Source organism: Neomonachus schauinslandi, chromosome 2 (genome assembly GCF_002201575.2).
Source record: "Neomonachus schauinslandi chromosome 2, ASM220157v2, whole genome shotgun sequence".
Classification (NCBI taxonomy): Eukaryota; Metazoa; Chordata; class Mammalia; order Carnivora; family Phocidae; genus Neomonachus; species Neomonachus schauinslandi.
This window is the reverse complement of record NC_058404.1, coordinates 201,863,535-201,885,250: the sequence shown is the minus strand read 5'-3', so window position 1 is coordinate 201,885,250 and position 21,716 is coordinate 201,863,535. Positions and strand designations below refer to the sequence as shown.

The window sequence follows — 21,716 nt, the reverse complement described above, 5'->3', positions numbered from 1 at the left end:
CCTTTTTTGCCTCCAGCAATGCTCATTTTTGGTATTTGACCTCTGCTAATGCTACCTGTTATGAGTGGTTCCCATTTGAAGTTAACTAGTTTCATTCTCATGGTTTTGGGCCTTTTTTTTTGTTTAGCCCTCGGAGGTTTCATGTATTTCTTACATGCGAATAACATTGGTTTTTATGGAAAATCTTATTGAGTGGTAGGGCCTCTCAGATATTTGCCTTACTCGATCTCCAAGTGGTATTTATTAGTAATGAAATAGTGGTTATATACTGGTTGAAAACTTAGGAAAAGTATATTCAGTATGAGGTGATTCTAATGTGCACAGTTGAGGGTCAGTGGAGTGAGTGCGATGTGTTGGTGTTCTTGGTATAGGAAGGAACTAGCTCTAGCTTGGCCAGCAGGTGAAACTTCAGTAGTAAAGTCATTACTTTGCTCAGTTTTATCATCTGTAAAAGAACTAGATGACTTTTTAAAAAAAAAGATTTATTCACTCGAGAGAGCATGCACATGAGCCAGAGAGGGGAGAGGAGAGGGGAGAGGGAGAAGCAGACTCCCCACTGAGCTAGGAGCCCAACAAGGGGCTCAGCCCCAGGACCCCTAAGATCATGACGAGCGGAAGGCAGGCGCTTAACCAACTGAGCCACCCAGGCGCCCCTATAACTGGATGACTTTTAAAGTTATTTCTGGTGCTAAAAATGTATGCTTCTAAGGTTTTGTTTTACTGCCCTTTTTTTCTGTTATATTAATTTTCTTTTAAAAGATTTATTTATTTTTAGAGAGAGAGTGTATGCACAAGCACAAGCCGGAGGGGCAGAGGCAGAGGGAGAGGGAGACAGAATCTCAAGCAGACTCCGTGCTGAGGTTGAGCGCGCAACTGGATCTCACAACCCTGAGATCTCCACCTGAGCCAAAACCAAGAGTCCCGACACTTAACCGACTGCGCCACCTAGGCGCCCCCTTATTATGTTAGTTTATAAGCATTATTTAAGATCCGTGTTGGGGCTCCTGGGTGGCTCAGATGGTTAAGCATCTGCCTTCGGCTCAGGTCATGATCCCGGAGTCCCGGGATCGAGCCCCACGTCTGGCTCCTGACTCGGCGGGGAGCCTGCTTCTCCCTTGCCCTCTGCCTCTCCCCTGCTCATGCTCTTGCTCTCTCTCTGTATCTCTCTGTTTCAAATGAATAAATATAATCTTTAAAAAAAAAAAAGATCCGTGTTCAGAGCATTGTGTTGGGAATGTCAGAAGATAAGCATTGTAATTGCTCCTGACTTAGTAAGCTTGCAGTCTAGCCATTGTTTAAACATGGACAATACAGGGGCACCTGGGGGCTCAGTCAGTTGAGCATCCTACTCTTGATTTCCTCTCAGGTGGTGATCTCAGGGTTGTGGGATTGAGCCCTACGTCGGGCTCCCTGCTCAGGGGGCAGTCTGCTTAGGATTCTCTCCCTCTGCCTCTCCCTCTGTCCCTCCCCTGCCCCCACTCGCACGTGCTCTCTCTCTCTCAAACAAATAAATCCTTTAAAAAATGGACAATACAGAGCAGTGATGCCATCTGTAAGAGGGACCTCTAGTAAGTGGTGTGCTGTGTGTCCCTGTGCACATATTGAGGACAATTAGTGCCCATCATACAATGTTCTTCCAGTGTCCTTTTCTAAGAGATTCAGTTTATCTTTAAAGGTGCTGCTGCTTATGATGATAATAGCTACCATTTATTATATTGCCTTAATTTATTGCTTACTCTGTACCAGGTACTATACAAAACACTTGATAAGGTTAATTCATTTAATCTTAAATCAAGGAAGCAGATAATGCTATCATTCTTATTTTACAGACGAAGAAACTAAAGTATATATATAGACAGATGAAGAAATGTGCCTAGGGGCGCCTGGGTGGCTCAGTCTTAAGCGTCTGCCTTCAGCTCACGTCATGATCCCAGGGTCCTGGGATCGAGCCCCACATTGGGCTCCCTGCTCTGTGGGGAGTCTGCTTCTCCTCCCTCACTTGTGCTCTCTAGCTCTCTCTCTGTATCTCTCCAATAAATAAAATCTTAAAAAAAAAAAAAAAAAAAGAAATGTGCCTAAGGATATGTAGCTAGTAAGTGATGAACTGGGATCAGAACCCAGGTGGTCTGGCCCTGGGGTCTAAACTCTAATGTGAATTGAGCATGTTTATTAATCAGTTAGCATTGGGAGGCTAATGGAATTTTGTTGAAGACCCAAGCCAGATTTCTTTCTTTTTCCTTCCTTCCTTTCCTTCTTTCCCTTCCTTCCCTCCCTCCCTCCCTCCCTTCCAAAGAGAGAGCAGGGAGTGAGCGAGAGAGAGCACACGAGCAGGGGGAGCGGCAGGCAGAGGGAGAAGCAGGCTCCCCCCTGAGCAGGGAGCCCAAGGCAGGATTTGATTCCAGGTCCCTGGGATCATAAGCTGAGCCGAAGGCAGACACTCAACCCAGGCATCCCCGAAGCTAGATCTTTCTGTACCAATCTGGTATCAGACGGATTGTGGAAATATAAACAGGATAGAGTACATTAAAGTTCACTTAAATTTGTTTAGTCAAACAGATGGTTTGGTTGGCTTATCTTTAGGCAACTCGCCCTAAATTGTTTTCAAAACCACACCCAAGTCAGTTTCAGTAAGCCACACTAGAGTATTGGTTTAGAGATTGAGTTAAAGTGAGAAATCTCAATTAACTAAACTACATGTGTTGATACAGATAGAATGCAATAGTTTTTTTGTTGAAATATAAAAAGGTAAAATAAGATGAGCTTATAATAGAATTTTTTTTTTTTAAGATTTTATTTATTTGAGAGAGAGAAACAGCATGAGAGGGGAGAGGGTCAGAGAGAGAAGCAGGCTCCCCACTGAGCTGGGAGCCTGACGCGGGACTAGATCGCAGGACTCCAGGATCATGACCTGAGCCGAAGGCAGTCGCTTAACCAACTGAGCCACCCAGGTGCCCCTAGAATGTTATTTTTAATTAAAATAATGTATTTTAGCTTTTAGTTGGTTAAACCTAATGTTCTTGAAGTTTCTGAAGTGAAATTTTTAGCATGTTACTTTTATATTCTCATCAGACATTAGATAATTAAAATATTTCCTATTGAGAGGGTATCCACTATGTGTCAGACATGGTGCTAGATATTTTACTTTTATTATTTCTAATTGCCCCAACAACCTTGGAACCATATGACTTGAGAGGAAACTGAGCTGCAGGTCAGACCATGTAGTTTGTGGGGAAGCAGAGGGGTACTGCTGGCTCAAAACTGAACCGGGCACCAGCAGGCCTCTTGGGAGTGAAGAACCACACCTCTGTGTCTCTGGGGAGAGGCGTTATTGGTGATGAGATAACTGGAAAACGTCATTCATGAAAATTAATTCCAGATGGTTAAGAACAAATGTTTAAAACTATAGAGACTGGGGAAAAGCAAAATAGAATGTTTATCAGAGGTGATTCCTGAAAACTTTCTTGGAACATTTTGTGACATGTGCCTGTGAAGGAATGAAAACTGTCTCTTTAAGAGCAGAAGATCTCAGAAGAAAAGTTTGCAGAACTAAATATGCAAAATATTAAAATATTTGCTCATTGAAAAATAAAATTACGGAAAGTAATAGTCTGGGGAATCAAATATGACAAAAGGTCACTAGGTATACTACTTTTTTAATTTGTCAGAATAACTCGTCAAGATTTTGTTAGGTAGGTGGACAAAGAAGTTGGAGATGTAAATAAACACATGAAAACCATTTGTCCTTACCTGCTAATCGGAGAAATGACAAAGCAGCCACTTCTGATCTACCAGAGTAGGGAAATTTTAGTGACACCTCTGTTTCTTTTTCAGAGTATGTGAGCCAAAACGGAAGTGTAACTTTATATTTAGTCCCAACCCATTTGGGGGTTTCTTTACTGTGCACTTTCCTTTCCAGCGGCAGGTTTACCTTTCCAGCAGTTATTTTAGAGACCTAGTTTTCCACTATTAACTGCGTTTCCAGCCCCCACCCTAGGCAAGGCCCTCCAGCTAGGATTTTCTAAAGGGGGTCACATTTTCTGGGATATTTATTTTATTTGCAATGTCACAATTATTTGAGAATGCTTTGCGTTTTTTTTTTTTTTTTAAGATTTTATTTATTTGAGAGAGAGAATGAGAGAGAGAGAGAGCACATGAGAGGGGGGAGGGTCAGAGGGAGAAGCAGACTCCCCGCTGAGCAGGGAGCCCGATGCGGGACTCGATCCTGGGACTCCAGGATCATGACCTGAGCCGAAGGCAGTCGCTTAACCAACTGAGCCACCCAGGCTCCCCGAGAATGCTTTGCATTTTTATTGGCTTGTTAAAATATGCCGTAGTTTTTCAGAAGTGTTCTGAACTGCTGCTGTGTGGAAATAATTTTGAAGTGCAGTATGCCATGCTTTTGGGACCTGAACAGAATTGTCTCCCTAAGTAAAAGTGTTTTTATTCATTTGAAGCTTGGGCTGAACACCTTGATGGATTGTTTCTATTTAATGTAACTCCAAGAAGGTCACGCTGCAAAACCAAGGCTCAAGATTTTCCTAGACACACCAGTATAAAATACTTGGGAAAGAATGAATTATTTGCTCATTTCAGAGCTGGGTTAAGTTCAGGTTAAAAGTGCTAGTATTATTTAGGTAGGTGTTAAATGACAGAATGAAAGGGATAAACTCTTTTTTCTCCTTGAAAAGAGCGATTGGCCTCTGCTGGGCTTAACAGTGTCTCCTGTATGGACATACTATTAATGTTTCACCCTGTGTCTTGAATTTCTTCCACAATTCCAATTACAAAATTGCCACTTAGCATGTCTGAGTAAAATCAACAGTCAGTGGTTTCAGAATGTGAATCTTTTCTACTGCCCTCCAAGCTGTTTTTCCCCTGAATTGAAAAGGTTCTGTTGCTAAAATTTTAATCAGTAGCCTCGTGATTTTAAGGTTTTATTTATTTACTCATTCATTTATTTATTACTTATTTTATTTTTTCAAGTAATGCTGCACCCAACATGGGGTTTGAGCTCACAACCAAGAGTTGCATGCTCTGCGCCCCATGATTTTAAGGTTTTAAAAGCACCGCTGCATATACAGATGTTAAATAGTTCTGTGTTTAACCATTTTGTTTTCATTTTTAAATAAAAGGGGTATGCAAAAATTATAGGGTTTCCCTCAGTCCCAAAATATGTAATACTTTTTAAAATATGGGTTTTATACTTGAGAGCTATTGACATTCATTTAGGTACCTAAAATAATTCTAGAGAATTTTAACTACCAAAGGTTGATTTACTCAGTGTTTATTAGTATTAAGTATGTTTTATTATATTCTAGAATTTTGAAACTGGCAGTCTTACTAATCAGAGTATCAGTTAACTAGATCTTTCTGTTTAATTAATAGCCATGTCTGTCTACTCAGTAACTTCAGGGAGTTCCTTTGGTATTCATTGAAATAGACCTGAAAGCCTAGATCTGGCTTAGGGGGTGGGACATGAACAGGGATGCTGCCTATGGCTGAGGGAAGGTGTTTTCTGGCACCAGCTGTCATGATTACACGGGCTGGTGAATGAGACTTCATACACACATGATAGCAAGCATATCATGTTCACTCAACAACTGTGTACACTGGATATTGTTATTGTTCCCCCTGTACCCATGAGAAAACTGAGGTACAAATAGTGAGCTTGTCCTCGGTATCCTCTTAGTAAATATCTGGGCTGGGGTTTGAACCCTGGTGACCCCAAAGCCTCCCTTCTTCCCATTAAGCATCATTGCCTCTTCACCGTTGCAGGACCTGAAGGTTGTCCGCTCACGGACTTTCCTACCATCTGCTGCCTCCTAGAGGATATTGATTTCAGGTGGATTACAGGTGGAGAACAGAGCTGTCGGATCACTCAGAGACAGCCAGGCAAACAGCCTGTTCTTATTTCACCCAACAGATACTAAGATGTGGGATGAAGGAGAGATTGACAGAAGTCTCTGTCTCACCGTGTTGGCCTCTGTCAGTATTGTGGACTTGCCTGGTCCCATGGCTGCAGTAATATTCTGTACATGCTGTTTCAACAGCTGAAAGTATTGCCCACGTCCTACATAGTGCTCATAAGATCATTTTTATGACTTCTTCATCCTACTCCTTTGTAACTGCTAAACTTTTCCCCTGATACTGATTCCTATGTTTGTCAGGGAAACATTCTCATCTCAGGCTAGTGTTGTTAGTCCCTCATGTGTTTAACTAGAGTGCAGAGTGGGTTTTTTCTTCCCTATCAAATGTAGATAGAATTTTCCTATGCTCACATGTATCTGGTTAACCAGTGCTTCCTGACTTCTGCCGTCTTTATGAGCCTCAGTAGAGTACCATGCACACTCAGTTGTGAGGTCTAGAATTCTCCTCCTCTTATTTTCCTGCCTCTGGGAGCTATACTTGCTTGAGTCTTCAAATCCAGTCAGCTAGAGACAGATACAGCTACTGTCTTGGTATACCAGCTTTGGGAATTGACGTAATTCTTAGAAATGTAAAACCCAGGCACCTCAAAACACAAAACCCGATTTGATATACAGATTGTCCATTTGCAGTCTGGAGCTGCCTTGTGAGTGGCAGACTGAGATTTGGAGTCTTTGAGTTAGCTACTTGTGTCCCCAGAGTCTTTTCAGTCACACTTCAGTTGTGATTAAATGAAGCAGAGCCATGGCTTTTTTTTTTTTTTTTTTTTTTTAAAGATTTTATTTATTTATTTGAGAGAGAAAGAATGAGAGATAAAGAGCATGAGAGGGAGGAGGAGGAGAGGGAGAAGCAGACTCCCTGCTGAGCAAGGAGCCCGATGTGGGACTCGATCCCGGGACTCCAGGATCATGGCCTGAGCCGAAGGCAGACGCTTAACCATCTGAGCCACTCAGGCGCCCGAGCCATGGCTTTTCTTACAATCGAATGCTCTGGAATCTAGATACTTAGGTTAGCATTACCGGTCCGGAATGTGAGACCTGAACATGTATTTCTCTCTCTCTCTCTCCTTCTCTCTGTGTGTCTCTCTTCCTATATATACATAAAGCATTAGCCCTGTGAGTATAGTAGTGAATGTAATACAGTAATGAATATAGATGAGTCTCTTGCCCTGTTGGGGCTACATCCTAATCGGGAGACAGTAATACTAACAATGCACACTTGAATGCTTCCTGTGTGTCAGATCCTTGTTTCTAGGCATTTTACATGCATCGACCGTGTGAGGTGGTACTGTTGTTAGCCTTATTATTTCAGAAGTGGGAACTGAGGGCAGAGAAGTTAAGAAATCTTCGCGAGCTTACACAGCCAGTAAGTGGTGGGGCTGGAATTTGAGCTCCAGCATTCTGGCTCCAGAGTCTGTGCTCTGACAGGGGTGATAAGAGCCTTGGAGGGAAAGAAAACCGAGGGTGGCTTGAGAGAGCTGGGAGTAGGGGCTACTCTGAATAGTGTGTGCAGGGAAACCAATCTCAAAATTTAGAGGTGAAATTTGACTTAGAATTTATTCCTAAAATACGGAGTCAGACACTCAGTCTAGCTGGGTTAAGTTTGTTCTGGACAGAGTAAAGAGCAAGTCTAAAGGCTGTATTGGGTGTGTTTGTGGACAGAAGGGAGGCTAGTGGACCTGGGACGGCAGGGCAGAGAGACGCTGGGGGCCAGACTGGGAAGGGCCCCGCCGGCTGTGGCCGGGATTTCAGATTTTATTCTAGGGACCGTGGGAAGCCATTGGTGGGAAATAAGCGGGGGCAGGACATGGGTTGACTGTATTTTTGTGGAGAACAAGTTATAAGAGTTTGAGGGTAGAAGCAGGGAGACAAGACTAGGGGAAGATTAAGAGTCCTGTTTTGGACAAGTTAGGTTGGAGTGGACCTTTGGTATCTTTGTTTTCTTCTTTACCAAGATGTAAATGAAATACTTTAATGCTTAAAGAAAATGATGATAAACTTTGTTTTATCCCTCTCTCCCTACCACCTGTGACGTCACCTTGCCCAGAGCATCCCTCCGCCCTCCTACTTAATGCTGTGACTTGCCTCCCCACCTCCTTGTGTGTCCAGTCCCCTACCCATAGCCCTTCTCGCCTGCCGACACACTGTGTAATTTACTGATTTCTCCTGCTGACTGCCAGGCCCCTCTGCTAGGACCTGTCACTTCTGTTTGCAGGCAAAGTGCAGAGCCTTTGAGAGTTTGGATTGTCCCCTCTACCGCAGTAAGTGTCATGTCTACTGAAATGGCACCATTTTGAAAAGTAAAAACTAATGAATGTATGTAATTTGAAGCATAATTTTCCTTTGTCTAAATTTGTTTTTGACATTTTTTTGGTTTATGGTTATTAAGACTTTTTCATAATTTCCCCTTTAAGGTATCATCTGGAATTTCTAAAGACTTCAGAGGTTTTTTTTTTTTTTGCATATTAACATAATGCTAGCAGTATTGAGAAATAAATTATATATGTGAGAAATTATTTTTTAATGTATTTTTGAAACTAGTTGTAGTTGTGACAGAGATAGAAATATTCAGTTATTTGTCACAAACAATACAAATCCTATGAGCAAGAAGCGGTTTGGTGCTGTAGAATGCTCATGGGCCTGGCTGGGACCCGTAGGTGTGTCCAGCAATCATGGCTACTCCTTCTGTGCGTGCACCGTCTGCCAAACACTGCTGAACGCTCTCCAAACAGCATTTCGGATTCTTGCGATACCCCTCAAGGTTACATCTGGTTGATAGAGGAGAAAACAGAGCCAGAGAGAAGATCCTTGTCCGGGATCACACCGTTGGTGAGCAGCGTGGTCTGACTCGAGAGACACGCTAGGCCACTGCTGTCCGCCAGTGATTCCCTGTGCACCCAGAGTCCTCTCTTCTGCGTCTCAGTTTCCCACTTGTAAAACGAAGGGGTCAGAGTTAAGGGGTCTCCTGCAGAGACCTTTACAATACTAGTCCGAAGGCTGCAAGGTCCTCACGCCTGCTCTCCTGCCTACTAACTCCTCAGTTGAACGCACTTAGGGAGCACCTCCTGTGCGCCCGATGGCAGGGTGAGATGCCGTTAGGCCACAGAAATTCATAAAGCAGGCTGGACTGTGTTCCTCTCATAGCTATAGACTTCAGGCCCACGCGACCAGGGCCCTGTGCTTGCGCTGAACCTTGCCTGTCATTCTCTAACGCCAGAAGGGAGCTGCATCCTATCTGATTTCTTATAGAATGAAATGCCGTTCGGTCCTTCAAGGGCAGGAACTCCATGGTTTTTGGCAGCAAGGAAATATTGGCTGCGAAGTAGAGCCAATATGGATTTAAAGAAATATTCTGTTTTAATCAGCCAGTACCGATTTAAAGAAATACTCAGTTATAAACGATTTTGATATGAACAGAATCATTTTGGAGGAGAGCCTGTGAGGGGCTCATTTAACCCAATACATTCTCAACTGTTGCCATCCCTACTTAGGGTAAGACAGTCTCTTAGAACCTACATCTTATCACCTATAAAATCAGGATAGGTGGGGCGCCTGGGTGGCTCAGACGGTTAAGCGTCTGCCTTCGGCTCAGGTCATGATCCCAGGGTCCTGGGATTGAGTCCCGCATCGGGCTCCCTGCTCCTTGGGAGCCTGCCTCTCCCTCTGCTTCTCTCTCTCTCTCTCTCTCTCTGTCTCTCATGAATAAATAAATAAAATCTTTAAAAAAAAAAAAAAATCAGGATAGGGCCACCCTACTGAAACACTTAACAGAATATATATTAAACTATAAAACTATAAACATGTTTGATATCCTCATGCTGCTGGAAATCCAATATGCTGTGTACTCTGTTCATTTTATACCTTCAGTGATGCTTATTATTTATGTTCTTAATGGTGTTATATTTAAATTTTTTTTTAATAAACTTAAAAAATACATATGTATGAACTCTCCTGGCCATCTCAGTCCTCCCTCTACCCAGATCCTTCTCACTTCTTACAAGGAAGCCACCATTTTAAGTTTCTTCTATATTCTTTCATTTCTTTATGCAAATACAAATATTTTTCTTATCCCTCCTCTTCTCCCCTAAAGGCACCATCCGTACATCTTTCTTCGTATTTTTTCACTTGACAGTATATGCTTATTTTTTTTTTAAAGATTTTATTTATTTGACACAGAGCTAGAGAGAGAAAGAGACAGAGAGCAAGCACAAGCAGAGAGAACGGCAGGCAGGGGAGAAGCAGGCTCCCCGCTGAGCAGGTAGCCCGATGTGGGGCTCAGTCCCAGGACCCGGGATCATGACCTGAGCCGAAGGCAGCCGCTTAACCGACTGAGCCACCCAGGTGCCCCGACAGTATATCCTTATTTTTGTGAAAACTAAACCATCTAAAAACTTGGGTGCTCGTAATTACTTGGTAGCATAAAGGGGTTTCATTCCCCATCAGATGGCATAATTACTTTTCAGAGAGTACACCTTTGGCAGAATTTTACTTATGCTTGTGATTTTAAATACTTCCTGACTAGCTCCAAAGAGGACAACCTGGCCCTGTTTTCAGAAGTCCCGGAGTTAATAAAGTAGCTCAGAGCTCGACCTTTGCGTGTGCAGAATATCTATGTCTTAGCACGCTCAGCACTTGTGTCCTTCTCAGTCTGTTAGCCCTGGGTGACTATTATCTTCAAAGTTTCCTTTTATCATTTGTCTTCCACGGGAACCAATTACTTCACGAATAGGAACATTTAGTCACCAACCATTAAATTCTGAAAAAGCTGTTTGTTTTTGTGGTATTTTTAATCTCCCTTACTTATAACCCTGCCAAACTTCCCCACCTCCTCCCTCCCGCCAGAAAAATAAACAGAAATCCAACTCACTTACTTTTAGCAAGCCTTGCTTCTGGAATGAAATTCAGAAAGAGTTTTGTTTCAGTAAAACAGCAAGTTTTGAAAGACTCCATAACTTCAGTAAAAATATAGTGAAAAATAAAAATCATATAATAAATGAAGGACAGGAATAGTATCACGAAGGAGCAAAAATAGAGAAAGTGGTTGGCACTGTCAGAGGATAAAGTTGACTTTTGCTCTTGATTTTGCTCAGGGCATGTGGCTTAGGACGTGTAGATCAGTAAGTGCAGTGGAGACTCCTACGGAGTGGCCGTTACTTGTTAAATTGTGAGGCACAGTATATAAAATTACAGTATATAAAAATTGCTACTCCCACATTCCTCTTTTGAAATCTGAAGTGCAGTTTCCTTTGTGGAATTTCTTCTTGAAAAGCACTTGTTTGGGACTGTTCATCTTGGGGTTGTGAGTTCAAGCCCCACATTGGGGGTAGGGATTACTTAAAAATAAAATCTTTGGAAAAAAGAAAAGCGGTTGTTTGAGAGGAAACTGATTGATACGAGCTCACGTGCCATCTGAAAGTACTGGATGTCACTACAGTTTTTCTGGACAGAAGCAAATTTTGTGAAATGAGTCTTGGAGGATGATTTTGTCTTTCTTCACCATTCATCCACTTCACAGATCTTTATTGAGGGGCTCTTAGGTGCTAAATGGTGGGAAGAGAGCACTGGTGCTTCCTGCCCTTGGCCTGTGCCCCCCTTTCGACTTCTTGTGTGGCATTCGAGGGCTGAGCTTGGCACTTGGAGCGAGTGGGCTTGGGTTCACGGCCTGAGTTGGGCCTTTATTTATCTTCCAACTTCAGGGACTTGAAACTGAGTCAACTTTTCACCTGCAAATGGGGAACTCACAGTTGTTCACGTGGACTTATGTGGGTGGAAACAGTGCTTTGTGGGGCCCTTTGTCACACTCTTATAAGGTCCTGTATAGGGCTCTCTTCTGGATCCCTTGCACTGGCTAGATGCATTCTTCTCATCTGGAGTGAGAAGCATTAGGTGTGGAGTTTGGGAGTCATAGAGGTGATAATGATTTTTCTATCCCAGTTTCTCATTTTTTTCCCCATGGTGCTCTTGGCTGCGTTGTCTCATTTGAGTCATTAGGTTAGGAAGATATTCTTACTTTATGGATGGGGACTTCGTCATTGTTGAAGTTATACGGTGGAAGGAGTGGGGCTAACCACTGACGCTGGGCCCAGTGGCCTGTCCACTGCCCAGTATTGACCCTGACACTGGAGGGTCCTGTTAGCGCATGAAGACCGTTTGATGAGAAGCAGTTAAGGAGGGCAGTCTCTAAACCATAGTCTTGTTTTCAAATTTTTGCTTTTCCACTCATGGCTGTGCATCCTTAAATAAGCAACTGAACTCTCTGTAATAGAGATTAGGAAGCTATAGTTAGGGGCGCCTGGGTGGCTCAGTAGGTTAAGCATCTGCCTTCGGCTCAGGTCATGATCCTGGGGTCCTGGGATCAAGTCCCACATGGGGCTCCCTGCTCAGTGGGAAGTCTCCTTCTCCCTCTGCCTCTTTCCTGCCCGCCCCCGCCCCCCCCCCCGCGCCCCGACTCATGCTCTCAATAAATAAATAAAATCTTAAAAAAAAAAAAGCTATAGTTAAAAGAACAACATCAGGTATATGACTGTATGTAAACACGAAATAAACTGAGGAAGATTTAGGCTGGGGACTTGTTAACGAACCATTCACCATCAGGGAGAGAGGAGGAAAGAAGACCCACCCAGATCATCATTTCCTGACTAAAAGGAGCATAAGGGTGGGTGACAAAGCTGGGAAGCATTGCTTTGACTAAATTTTACTTTTTACTTTTTCTTTCTTTTCTGCTTTGATCTGTGCTAGGACATATGGTGAGGGGTAGTGTGTCACGTAGTTAGGAGCAGACGCTGGGGCCAGGCAGCTGGAGTTCAGATGCAGCAACCTTATGCTGGCTGCTGAACTGCTTTATGCCTCAGTTATCTTATCTGTGGGAAAAAATGAGTTAATACATATACAATTGAGTGTTTTTATTTTTATTTACTTATTAAAAGATTTATTTATTAGAGAGGGCATGCACACACACAAGAAGGGGGAGTGGCAGAGGGAAAGTGAGATGAGCAGACTCCCTGCTGAGCGGGGACCCCCCCCCCCCCATGCAGGACTCAATCCCAGGACCCTGAGGTCATGACAGCCGAAATCAAGAGTCAGACGCTCAACTGACTGAGCCACCCAGGCGCCCCTACAATTGAGTTTTAAATCAGCACTTTACACATAGTAAGCAGTGATTATTTTAAAGGGGACTTTTGAGCAGTTTCATCTGCAAGAGAACATCTGGAGACACAGGAATAGAAATGATCCGATCAGAGTAATTAAAGGCTTTTACTTAACTTTGAGGTCCCAAGTAGGGCACAACAGTCAGCCTGAACCTGTGAAGAAGAATCTTAAACATAAGGTGGGTGTTTGTCCATTAGGGGAAGTGGAGAACGAGGCTAGTAATGTGAGCTGTGAGGGGTATAACTCATTATGGTTGTGTTCTGTTTAATTTGGGAGAGAGCTCTAATGTTGGACTCCCTCCTGCCAGGAGATATTAGGGACTCCTCTTTCGTTGACTGGCATAGCAACCCAGTTGCTAACAGTTCATCATGAATTTCTGGCTGGAGTTTTCATGTCTCTTTTGTTTTTCCACCTGAGGCGCTGGACAGGGCGTGGACGGTCTCTGCAGCACTGGGCCCTGTCCTTCGCCTGAGCTTATCCATCAGTGTCAGCTTCTCCTGTTGAAAAGCTTGTCACTCTTTCCAGCAAAGACTCCACATTTTTTAAAGCTTTTCCCCCAGTTTTATTGAGGTAGTTGAGTACAATTGACAAAATTGTAATATATTTAAAGTGTACAGTCTGATGATTTGATAAGCATATACACTGTGAAATGATTCTCATAATCAAGTTAACACGTTCATCACTTCTCGTAACTACATTTTTTGTTTTGTTTTGGGTGAGTCTGCCATTTATTTCATTGAGTGTGTCCTGATGATGCAGTTTGGTTCTGGGTGGAAACCTCACGGAGCCCTTCCAGGGAAGTTAGGATGTCCCTTGTAGCGGGTAGCCTACTGCAGGAACAAAGTCTTTCTTGAGTCCCTACTCTCCCAGGGCTTATTTACAAAAATGAGTTAGAGATTGAGTGTCCTGTTCTCTGTGGGCCCACAGACTGGTGATGGAGCGAACATACACACAGGTGTCTGATTCTGTTGGAAAATGGCTGATGAGAGGTCAGAGTAAAAGACCTCAGAACACAGCAGGCCAAGCACCAAGCTCAGGGGCTTGGGGACGCTTCATAGAGCAGGATATATTTAGATCTTGAGAATGAGCAGGGCTGAAAGGTTTGGAAGAGAGAACAGTTCAGGTAGGGCATTAAAAGCTCCTTAAGCACCTTCCTGCTGGGTGCCAGGCAGCAAGCGTGAAAGCAGGGACATTGACCGCTCACTCACCGTGCTGGCTCTGCTGCTCTCTGAAGGCTCAGTAGATGTTCGTTCACCAGGTGACTGCCACCTGTCCCGTGCACCTGGAAGCAACTGCTTCGCTGTGAAAGCATCTCTCCTGTGAAGCTTTCCGGACAGCCCTCTATATTAGTTTCTTGGGGCCGCCAGGACAAAGTATCATAGCCTGGGTGGCTCATACAACAGAAATTCATTGTGTCTCAGTTCTGGAGGCCAAAAATGCAAGATCACGGCATCAGTAGGGTCGATTCCTTCTGAGGCCATGACGATGAATCTGTTCCAGGCCTTTCCACCAGTTGCTGGTAACTTTCTGGTAATTGTTGGTGTTCCTTGGCTTGTAGATGCGTCATCTCAGCTGACTTCTACCTTCATCTTCACATGGCCTTCTCCATGTATTTGTGTCTGTATCTAAATGTTCTCTCTCTTTTTTTTTTTAAAGATTTTATTTATTTCTTTGACAGAGAGAGACACAGTGAGAGAGGGAACACAAGCAGGGGGAGTGAGAGAGGGAGAAGCAGGCTTCCCGCCGAGCAGGGAGCCTGATGCGGGGCTCGATCCCAGGACCCTGGGATCATGACCTGAGCCGAAGGCAGACGCTTAACGACTGAGCCACCCAGGCGCCCCTAAATGTTCTCTTTTTATAAGGACACCAGTCATATTGGATGAGGGGCCCATACTGTTCCAGTATGACCTCATTTTAACTAATTACATCTTCAGTGATCCTGTTCCAAATAAGATGTATTTTGGGGGAACACAGTTCAACCCATAACACCCTCACTCTGCTCTTTCTGCCTCCCACCATCAGACACTTTTCCCTTGCTGATACATAAGTGGGTTTCTGTCATGGCAGCAAGACTATTTGATTACATTTATTTGTCTATCATCTACTCATTTTGCAAGTTTTTATCTCCAGGGCCTTGCACATAATGGGGAAGCAGTAGTGGAGATCTGTTAAGCACCAGGAGATAATAGAGGTAAAGGAAGGTAGCACAGAGGTCACTTCTCTTATTCTCCTACTGACTCCAAAGGCTGTCTGGAGTTGGGTATCAGGTGGCCAAGGACACCAGCAAAAACTACCACTTTTATGACTGAGCATTTTTGATACCTTCTGGTTTATTTTCTTTGGAGCAATAATTCATTATTACCTGGCAGTCATGGTTTCTGAGAAATGTTTTAAGAATATTTAGAAACCGATATGACCCTCTGGGTCTTCTAGCAGACACTTGATCCAGAGGATTTTGTTAATGTCCACTTCTTGTTTCAGCCTTTGGTTTGAGTGTTCTGCCTTTAGGGATTCAGAAGTAAATCAAGTGAATGGCTGGAATAGTTAGCCATTAGCAAAATGTTTGTGCTGGAAGGGAGATGCGAAGAAATAATTGAATCGGCCCACAAGCTTTAGAATGAGCTCATAGATATTTTAGAGAAACGAAAATTTGTCTAGTTTCTGACCTAGGGTTTAGTTACACATTGGGATGGATCATCCTGGGGTTAGAATAACTTTGGTAAGAAAGAATATTCCAGGACACACTTTGTTATTTCCAGATCAGTAAATAACATACAAGGCACAGTGGTGTCTTGTGGGACATTAGACAAGGGATGTTAATCTTAAAATATCCTTTCGTCCCATTTTCAGTGGTTTCTGTGTGAAAGAACTTGCTGAAATGTGTTCATCTGAAGGCAGGCATGGACCAGCTTATGTAAGGTCTTGAGGTGCTTTATTCTAAGAACAGGGAAGATTATGGAGCCTTTCAGACAGTACAGAATAGACAGAATACTATGGTGAATCCTGCTTTATCCTTTATCCGGCTTCAACATTCTTAGCGCGTGGCCCGTCTTGTTTGTTTTGTGTAATCCGTACTCCCCCCCTGCCCCCCGCCCCGAGAAGCTTTAGGTAATTTATTATTTCATCTATAAGTATTTCTGCATGTATCTTATATATCTAATATAACTATAATAATATCACACCTAAAACTTGTTAATAATAATTCCTTAATGCCATCCAGGTCTGGTTGGTGTTCAGATGTCTGTCTCAAATGTCATTATTAGATTTAGATCAGGACTCAGCCACAGTCCTTTTATTAGCCATCAGGTTTTAAGCAGGGGAGTGAGTGCTGACATCAGGCATAATCTTGAAACTCCCTGGTCTCTCTGGGGGAATGGGTTGGTGAGGGGATTGTTGGGAGACAAGGAGTAGAGAAACTAATTAGGAGGCTGTTGTGTGTCCAGGAGTGACGTGGGCAGGGTGGATATGAGATGTCATGTGGACAGGCCAAGCTCAGTTGTCAGGGTTCATCCAGACCTTTGGGTTCTGTTGAGTGTGTGTGTGTTTATTTGAAAGGATTGTTCCCAAGGTTCCTTTGATTTAGGTAGCAACATATTAAGATTAGTGAAATCTTAAAATTTTTACACGGGTAAAATTACAGTGGCTTGATGGAGATAGAGAAACACTGATCTGCACTTCTCTTTAATCAATTTATTCAGCTTTAGTACAGCTCATTTGCCATTGTGTCATCTTGTCTGTGTTGTCATAATTATAGTAGTGATAAGATTACAGAATAGAATAGGAAATTTTATAGTTTTTCACTTAAATGTTATAATCTCTTATGTATGTTATGCCAAAGATCTTTATAACTTCAAAATATTGCATTGAGCAGATTTTAATATTGATTTGGTGACCAGTAGTGTACTGTTAGACGTTTACAACTAGTGGGCTTGTTACTACCTTTCATATTACTATATTATTATTTTTTAAAGATTTATTTATTAGGGAGTGAGCGAGCATGGAGGGGAAGATACATGATTTTCAAATATTTCCTCCCATTCTGTAGCTGTCTCTTTACTTATGTGTCCTTTGAAGCACAGACATTTTTAATTTTGAGGAAGTGCAATTTATCTTTTTTTTCTTCCTTTTGCTTGTCCTCTTGTGATGTCATATAGAACTGTCTGACAGTTGTCATATAGAACTGTCTGACAGATGTCATATAGAACTGTCTGAGCGGGAGAGAGAGAGAATCTCTAGCAGACTCCCCGCTGAGTGTGGAGCCTGAATCAGGGCTCAGTCTCACGACCCCTAGATCGTGACCTGAACTGAAATCAAGAGTTGGGGGGCACCTGGGTGGCTCATTCGGTTAAGTGTCTGCCTTTGGCTCAGGTCATGATCCCAGAGTCCTGGGATCGAGTCCTGCATCAGGCTCCCTGCTCAGTGGGAGTCTGCTTCTCCCTCTCCTCCCCGCTTATTCTCTCTCTTGCTATCTCTGTCTCTCTCTCAAATAAATAAATAAAATCTTTAAAAAAAAAAAAGAGTTGGATGCCTGACTACACCACCCAGGCGCCCCAATACCTTTTAAATTATTTTAAAATACTCTGTTGCCAGAATTTTTCTTTACATCTGTATTTTCCCATTTCTTTTTTAAAAATTTGGATTAAGGGGCACCTGAGTGGCTCAGTCGGTTAAGCGTCTGCCTTCGGCTCAGGTCATGATCCCAGGGCCCTGGGATCGAGCCCCGCATCGGGCTTACTGCATAGTGGGGAGTCTGCTTCTCCCTCTCCCTCTGCCTGCCATTCTGACTATCTGTGCTCTCTATCTCTCTGTCAAATAAATAAATAAAATCTTTTAAAAAAAATTTGGATTAAGTAATAACTTATTTGTAGAGATCTTTCTAGAAAAATTTGCTGTCTTAACATGCTCTTAAAAACTAGGGTAATGAGGGGCGCCTGGGTGGCTCGGTCGTTAAGCGTCTGCCTTTGGCTCAGGTCATGATCTCCAGGTCCTGGGATTGAGCCCCGCTCGGCGGGGAGTCTGCTTCTCCCTCTCCCTCTGCCTCTCCCCACTGCTCCTACTCTCTCTCTCTCTGTATCTCTCTGTCTCAAATGAATAAATTAAAAAAAAAAAAAAACTAGGGTAATGAAAGTTGAAGGCATAATTGACAAAAACTAAGTACAGGTTTGTGCTATAAAAATGGAATGATGTTTTTTCTTGATTACTGGGCTCAGAATATGTGTATTTTGATTTAAGTTTATAGACTTCCTTGTTGAAGGAAGGAACACGTGTATATCTAGTCTGCAGTCTTCATCTTATCCCATTCGCACGGCAACTGTCATAAGAGCGGTCTCTGCCTTATCTCCTTTTTCAGAGATTCCGTGAGTCAGCTCTGGGACAAGAAACGGCTACCATTGCCTCTACATTGTTGCCCGGGTCCTTATTCACTGGTGAAAATAGCTTCAGATGGGGACTCATTTAGTGATAGAGAAATAACAATGCTGTATATTCTTCTCCTTTTCTTGTTTTTCAGACATTGAAGTAGAACTTTTGTGTCATCGGCTCAGAACGTTCAGCTTCTTTTACATCTGATGAAGAAATGTCAGACAACCATTGTTTTGTTCTTTGTGTCATTCTTTTAGAACAAACTAGATTAAAGTGAACAGATTAAACTAAAAATTTAAAGGATACATTTAGAGAAGAGTAAGTTTTAAAGACTAAATTCAGGTCCTTGGTTTATTTATTCTGCGTTGACTTTTAGTCCCTGATTATTTTCATACTTCGTCTTTGAGTCCTTGAAATAGTGTCACTTTAAGCATACTGTTATTTCTATCATATCTTTAGGTTTCAGAAGAGCAATATCCAAATTGATTTTTCTTAAAAAAAGGGGGGGGTTTCCTCCAACTGATTCTTTGGCTGTTGGTACCATAAGATATTTTTATATAAACTCTTCTTTAGAGCCTTGCTATTCCCGTTGTGGTCCAAGTTCAGTGACATTGGTGAGACTTGGGAGCTCGTGAGACCTGCACAATCTCAGGCCCTTGATTTCATCCCTTCTCATCCCTTTGGGGCCATTGTTCCCCGCATTGCAGCTTCTGCCCCAGCCCCTGTCCTCCTCACTATTTACAGTATGGCTTCGAGGTTAAGAACAAAAGCTCTGCCGCCAGATGGCCAGCAGTTTGAATCCTAGCCCTGCTGCTTCAAAGCTGACTGACCTGAGTCCCCTCATCTGTCAAGTGAGGAAAACAATAGTGGATCCACACACAGGGACGGCAGAGGATCGGGACACGTGAGAGCCGATGGCTTCTCCCTCCCCTCATCACCATTGTTTCAGCACTCTTGCAGTATGAACTGCCGGCTGGGGGCTTCCCAGCTTAAAGTCATTATCTTACTCATGTCTCATGATTTTGTGCATCAGGAATGTAGGCAGCCTCAGCTGCTCGGCTCTTGTGTTCTTTGTGGCATCCACTGAGGCCGCGTGATGGTTTTCAAGTTTCTTTTTTTTTAAATTGTGATTGTAATGATTAAGTTATAAGAGTTCTTTATACATTCTGGATGTAGATCTCTTCAAAGATACATGATTTTCAAATATTTCCTCCCATTCTGTAGCTGTCTCTTTACTTACGTGTCCTTTGAAGCACAGACATTTTTAATTTTGAGGAAGTGCAATTTATCTTTTTTTTCTTCCTTTTGCTTGTCCTCTTGTGATGTCATATAGAACTGTCTGACCCGAAGTCTCATAGATTTACTCCTGTGTTTTCTTCTAAGAATTTTATGGATTTTGCTGTTCTGTTTAGGCCTGTGCCCCATTTGGAATGAATTTTTATATGCCGAGTAAGGAAAGGGCACTGATTGCGTTTGAATTGCTCATTTAATCAACTCTTTAAACTCTCTTCCTTGCTCACCCTGTGTGGCCTGAGGAACTGTTGTTGACTCACCATTACAACTCTGCGTGTGGCTCCTGAGTGTCTCTCACCTTGTCTCTTCATCCTTCCCTTCTTGTTCTTAATTGATTCAAAAAGTGTTTATTTGTATACTGCTAAGGGTGGGGGACTGCCGCAGGTGCTGGTTCTGCTCCTTCTCACTGGGTGTTCCGCTAGCCAGTTTCTCTCCTCTCCGGCCTTAGCTGCTGTCTCTGTGCTGATGACTTCTGAACCAGCCCCCTTTCCTTCTCAGTGAGTCTGTGAGCCCACCTTCCCCAAGGTGAGCAAAGTGTCTGATCACTTTTTATGCCTGGCCCAGTGGCGAGACATAATAGATGCTCAGTAAATACTTCATATATATAGTTAGAGCTGTCAGCAATAGAAATGAAACTCTTTGTATGCTTAGTGAAGGATGCTCTTTAGAGATTTAGTAGTTAAAGATGAATATAATTTAGTATTTGAACATCATTTCAAATAAAAGAGTGGGATTAAAAAGAGTGTAAGTAGCCATAATAACAGACCTTTAAATTTGAGTCATTTGGGCATCTTTTAGGTTAGTCACAAATTAGGGCGTGTTGACATTTTCAGTACCTGCTGTTCTTTCAACTGAAAAGATCTGATGAGCATTTCCCGTCTGCATGAATACAGATGTGGGAGCAGCTGCTTTCTTATTGATCTGTTTGGAGAATCCTTTGCAAAATCACTACTGACACATTTTTTGGGAAAATATCATAAATCAGATTTCTCCAGAAATGAACTGTGTTGCTGTTGGTAGGTCCTGTCTGTGTGGGACAGCATCATGACTTAAACTATCTTGTCAAAATTCAATATCTTGGGGCGCCTGGATGGCTCAGTCGTTAAGCGTCTGCCTTCGGCTCAGGTCATGATCCCGGGGTCCTGGGATCGAGCCCCACATGGGGCTCCCTGCTCAGCGGAGAGCCTGCTTCTCCTTCTGCCTCTGCCACTCCCCCTGCTCGTGTACTCTCTCTCTCTCTCTGACAAATAAAATCTTTTTAAAAATTTCAGTATCTAGTTCTTTCTCAGTTTGACAGAGGACATAAAAGCTTTGTGAGCTTGTTTTCTCCTGTTGTCTGCCCAAGAACAATGGCGAGGACGAAAAATGCCATTGGTCAGTAGAAGGGTGGGAGATGGCTGATGAGCCATGTGCCTCCGAGGTCACAAAGAAGCCTCGCACGTCATGGCTCCAACTCAGTCACTCATAATGTTCTCACGCTGAAGATTGTGTTTTCAGGCTGATGTGCTTGTGATGAAATGCTATTGGACATTGATTCAAACACAAGACTTTCTTGTATTTTGATTCTGTAGGAACCAAGAAAGAGTGTGCAATGAATGGTGACACTCGGGCCGCCGTGGTGACCTCACCACCCCCGACCACAGCCCCTCACAAGGAGCGGTACTTCGACAGGGTGGATGAGAACAATCCAGAGTATTTGCGAGAGAGGAACATGGCACCAGACCTTCGCCAGGACTTCAATATGATGGAGCAGAAGAAGAGGGTGTCCATGATCCTGCAGAGTCCTGTACGAGAAACCTTCTCTCTGTATAAGGGTCGTCTTCCTTCTCTGATACTTCAGCTCTTAGCTCTGTTGTGTGTGCCAGAGTCCCTGCATTCCCTCCTGGGAAGTCTGTGCCTCGTGTGTATGTGCATGGGAGGAATTCTGTTCCGTTCAAGTTATCAGGCAGAGCAAATGAGACATCTTCAGTGTCATAAAGGAGAGGAGGT

At 43.1% G+C, this 21,716-nt stretch overlaps 1 protein-coding gene across 4 annotated transcripts in view; it reads left to right on the top strand.

Annotated features, from left to right (window-relative positions):
* The window catches only part of ADD1 (adducin 1), a 93,598-nt gene that overhangs the window by 25,487 nt on the left and 46,395 nt on the right, over positions 1–21,716 (top strand). For all 4 annotated transcript variants that reach the window (XM_044913035.1, XM_044913034.1, XM_044913036.1 and 1 more), the window contains exon 2: positions 21,299–21,513. In XM_044913035.1, coding sequence (XP_044768970.1) covers positions 21,319–21,513 — 195 coding nt within the window. In that variant the 5' untranslated portion in view covers positions 21,299–21,318. The remainder of the gene's footprint in view (positions 1–21,298; positions 21,514–21,716) is intronic.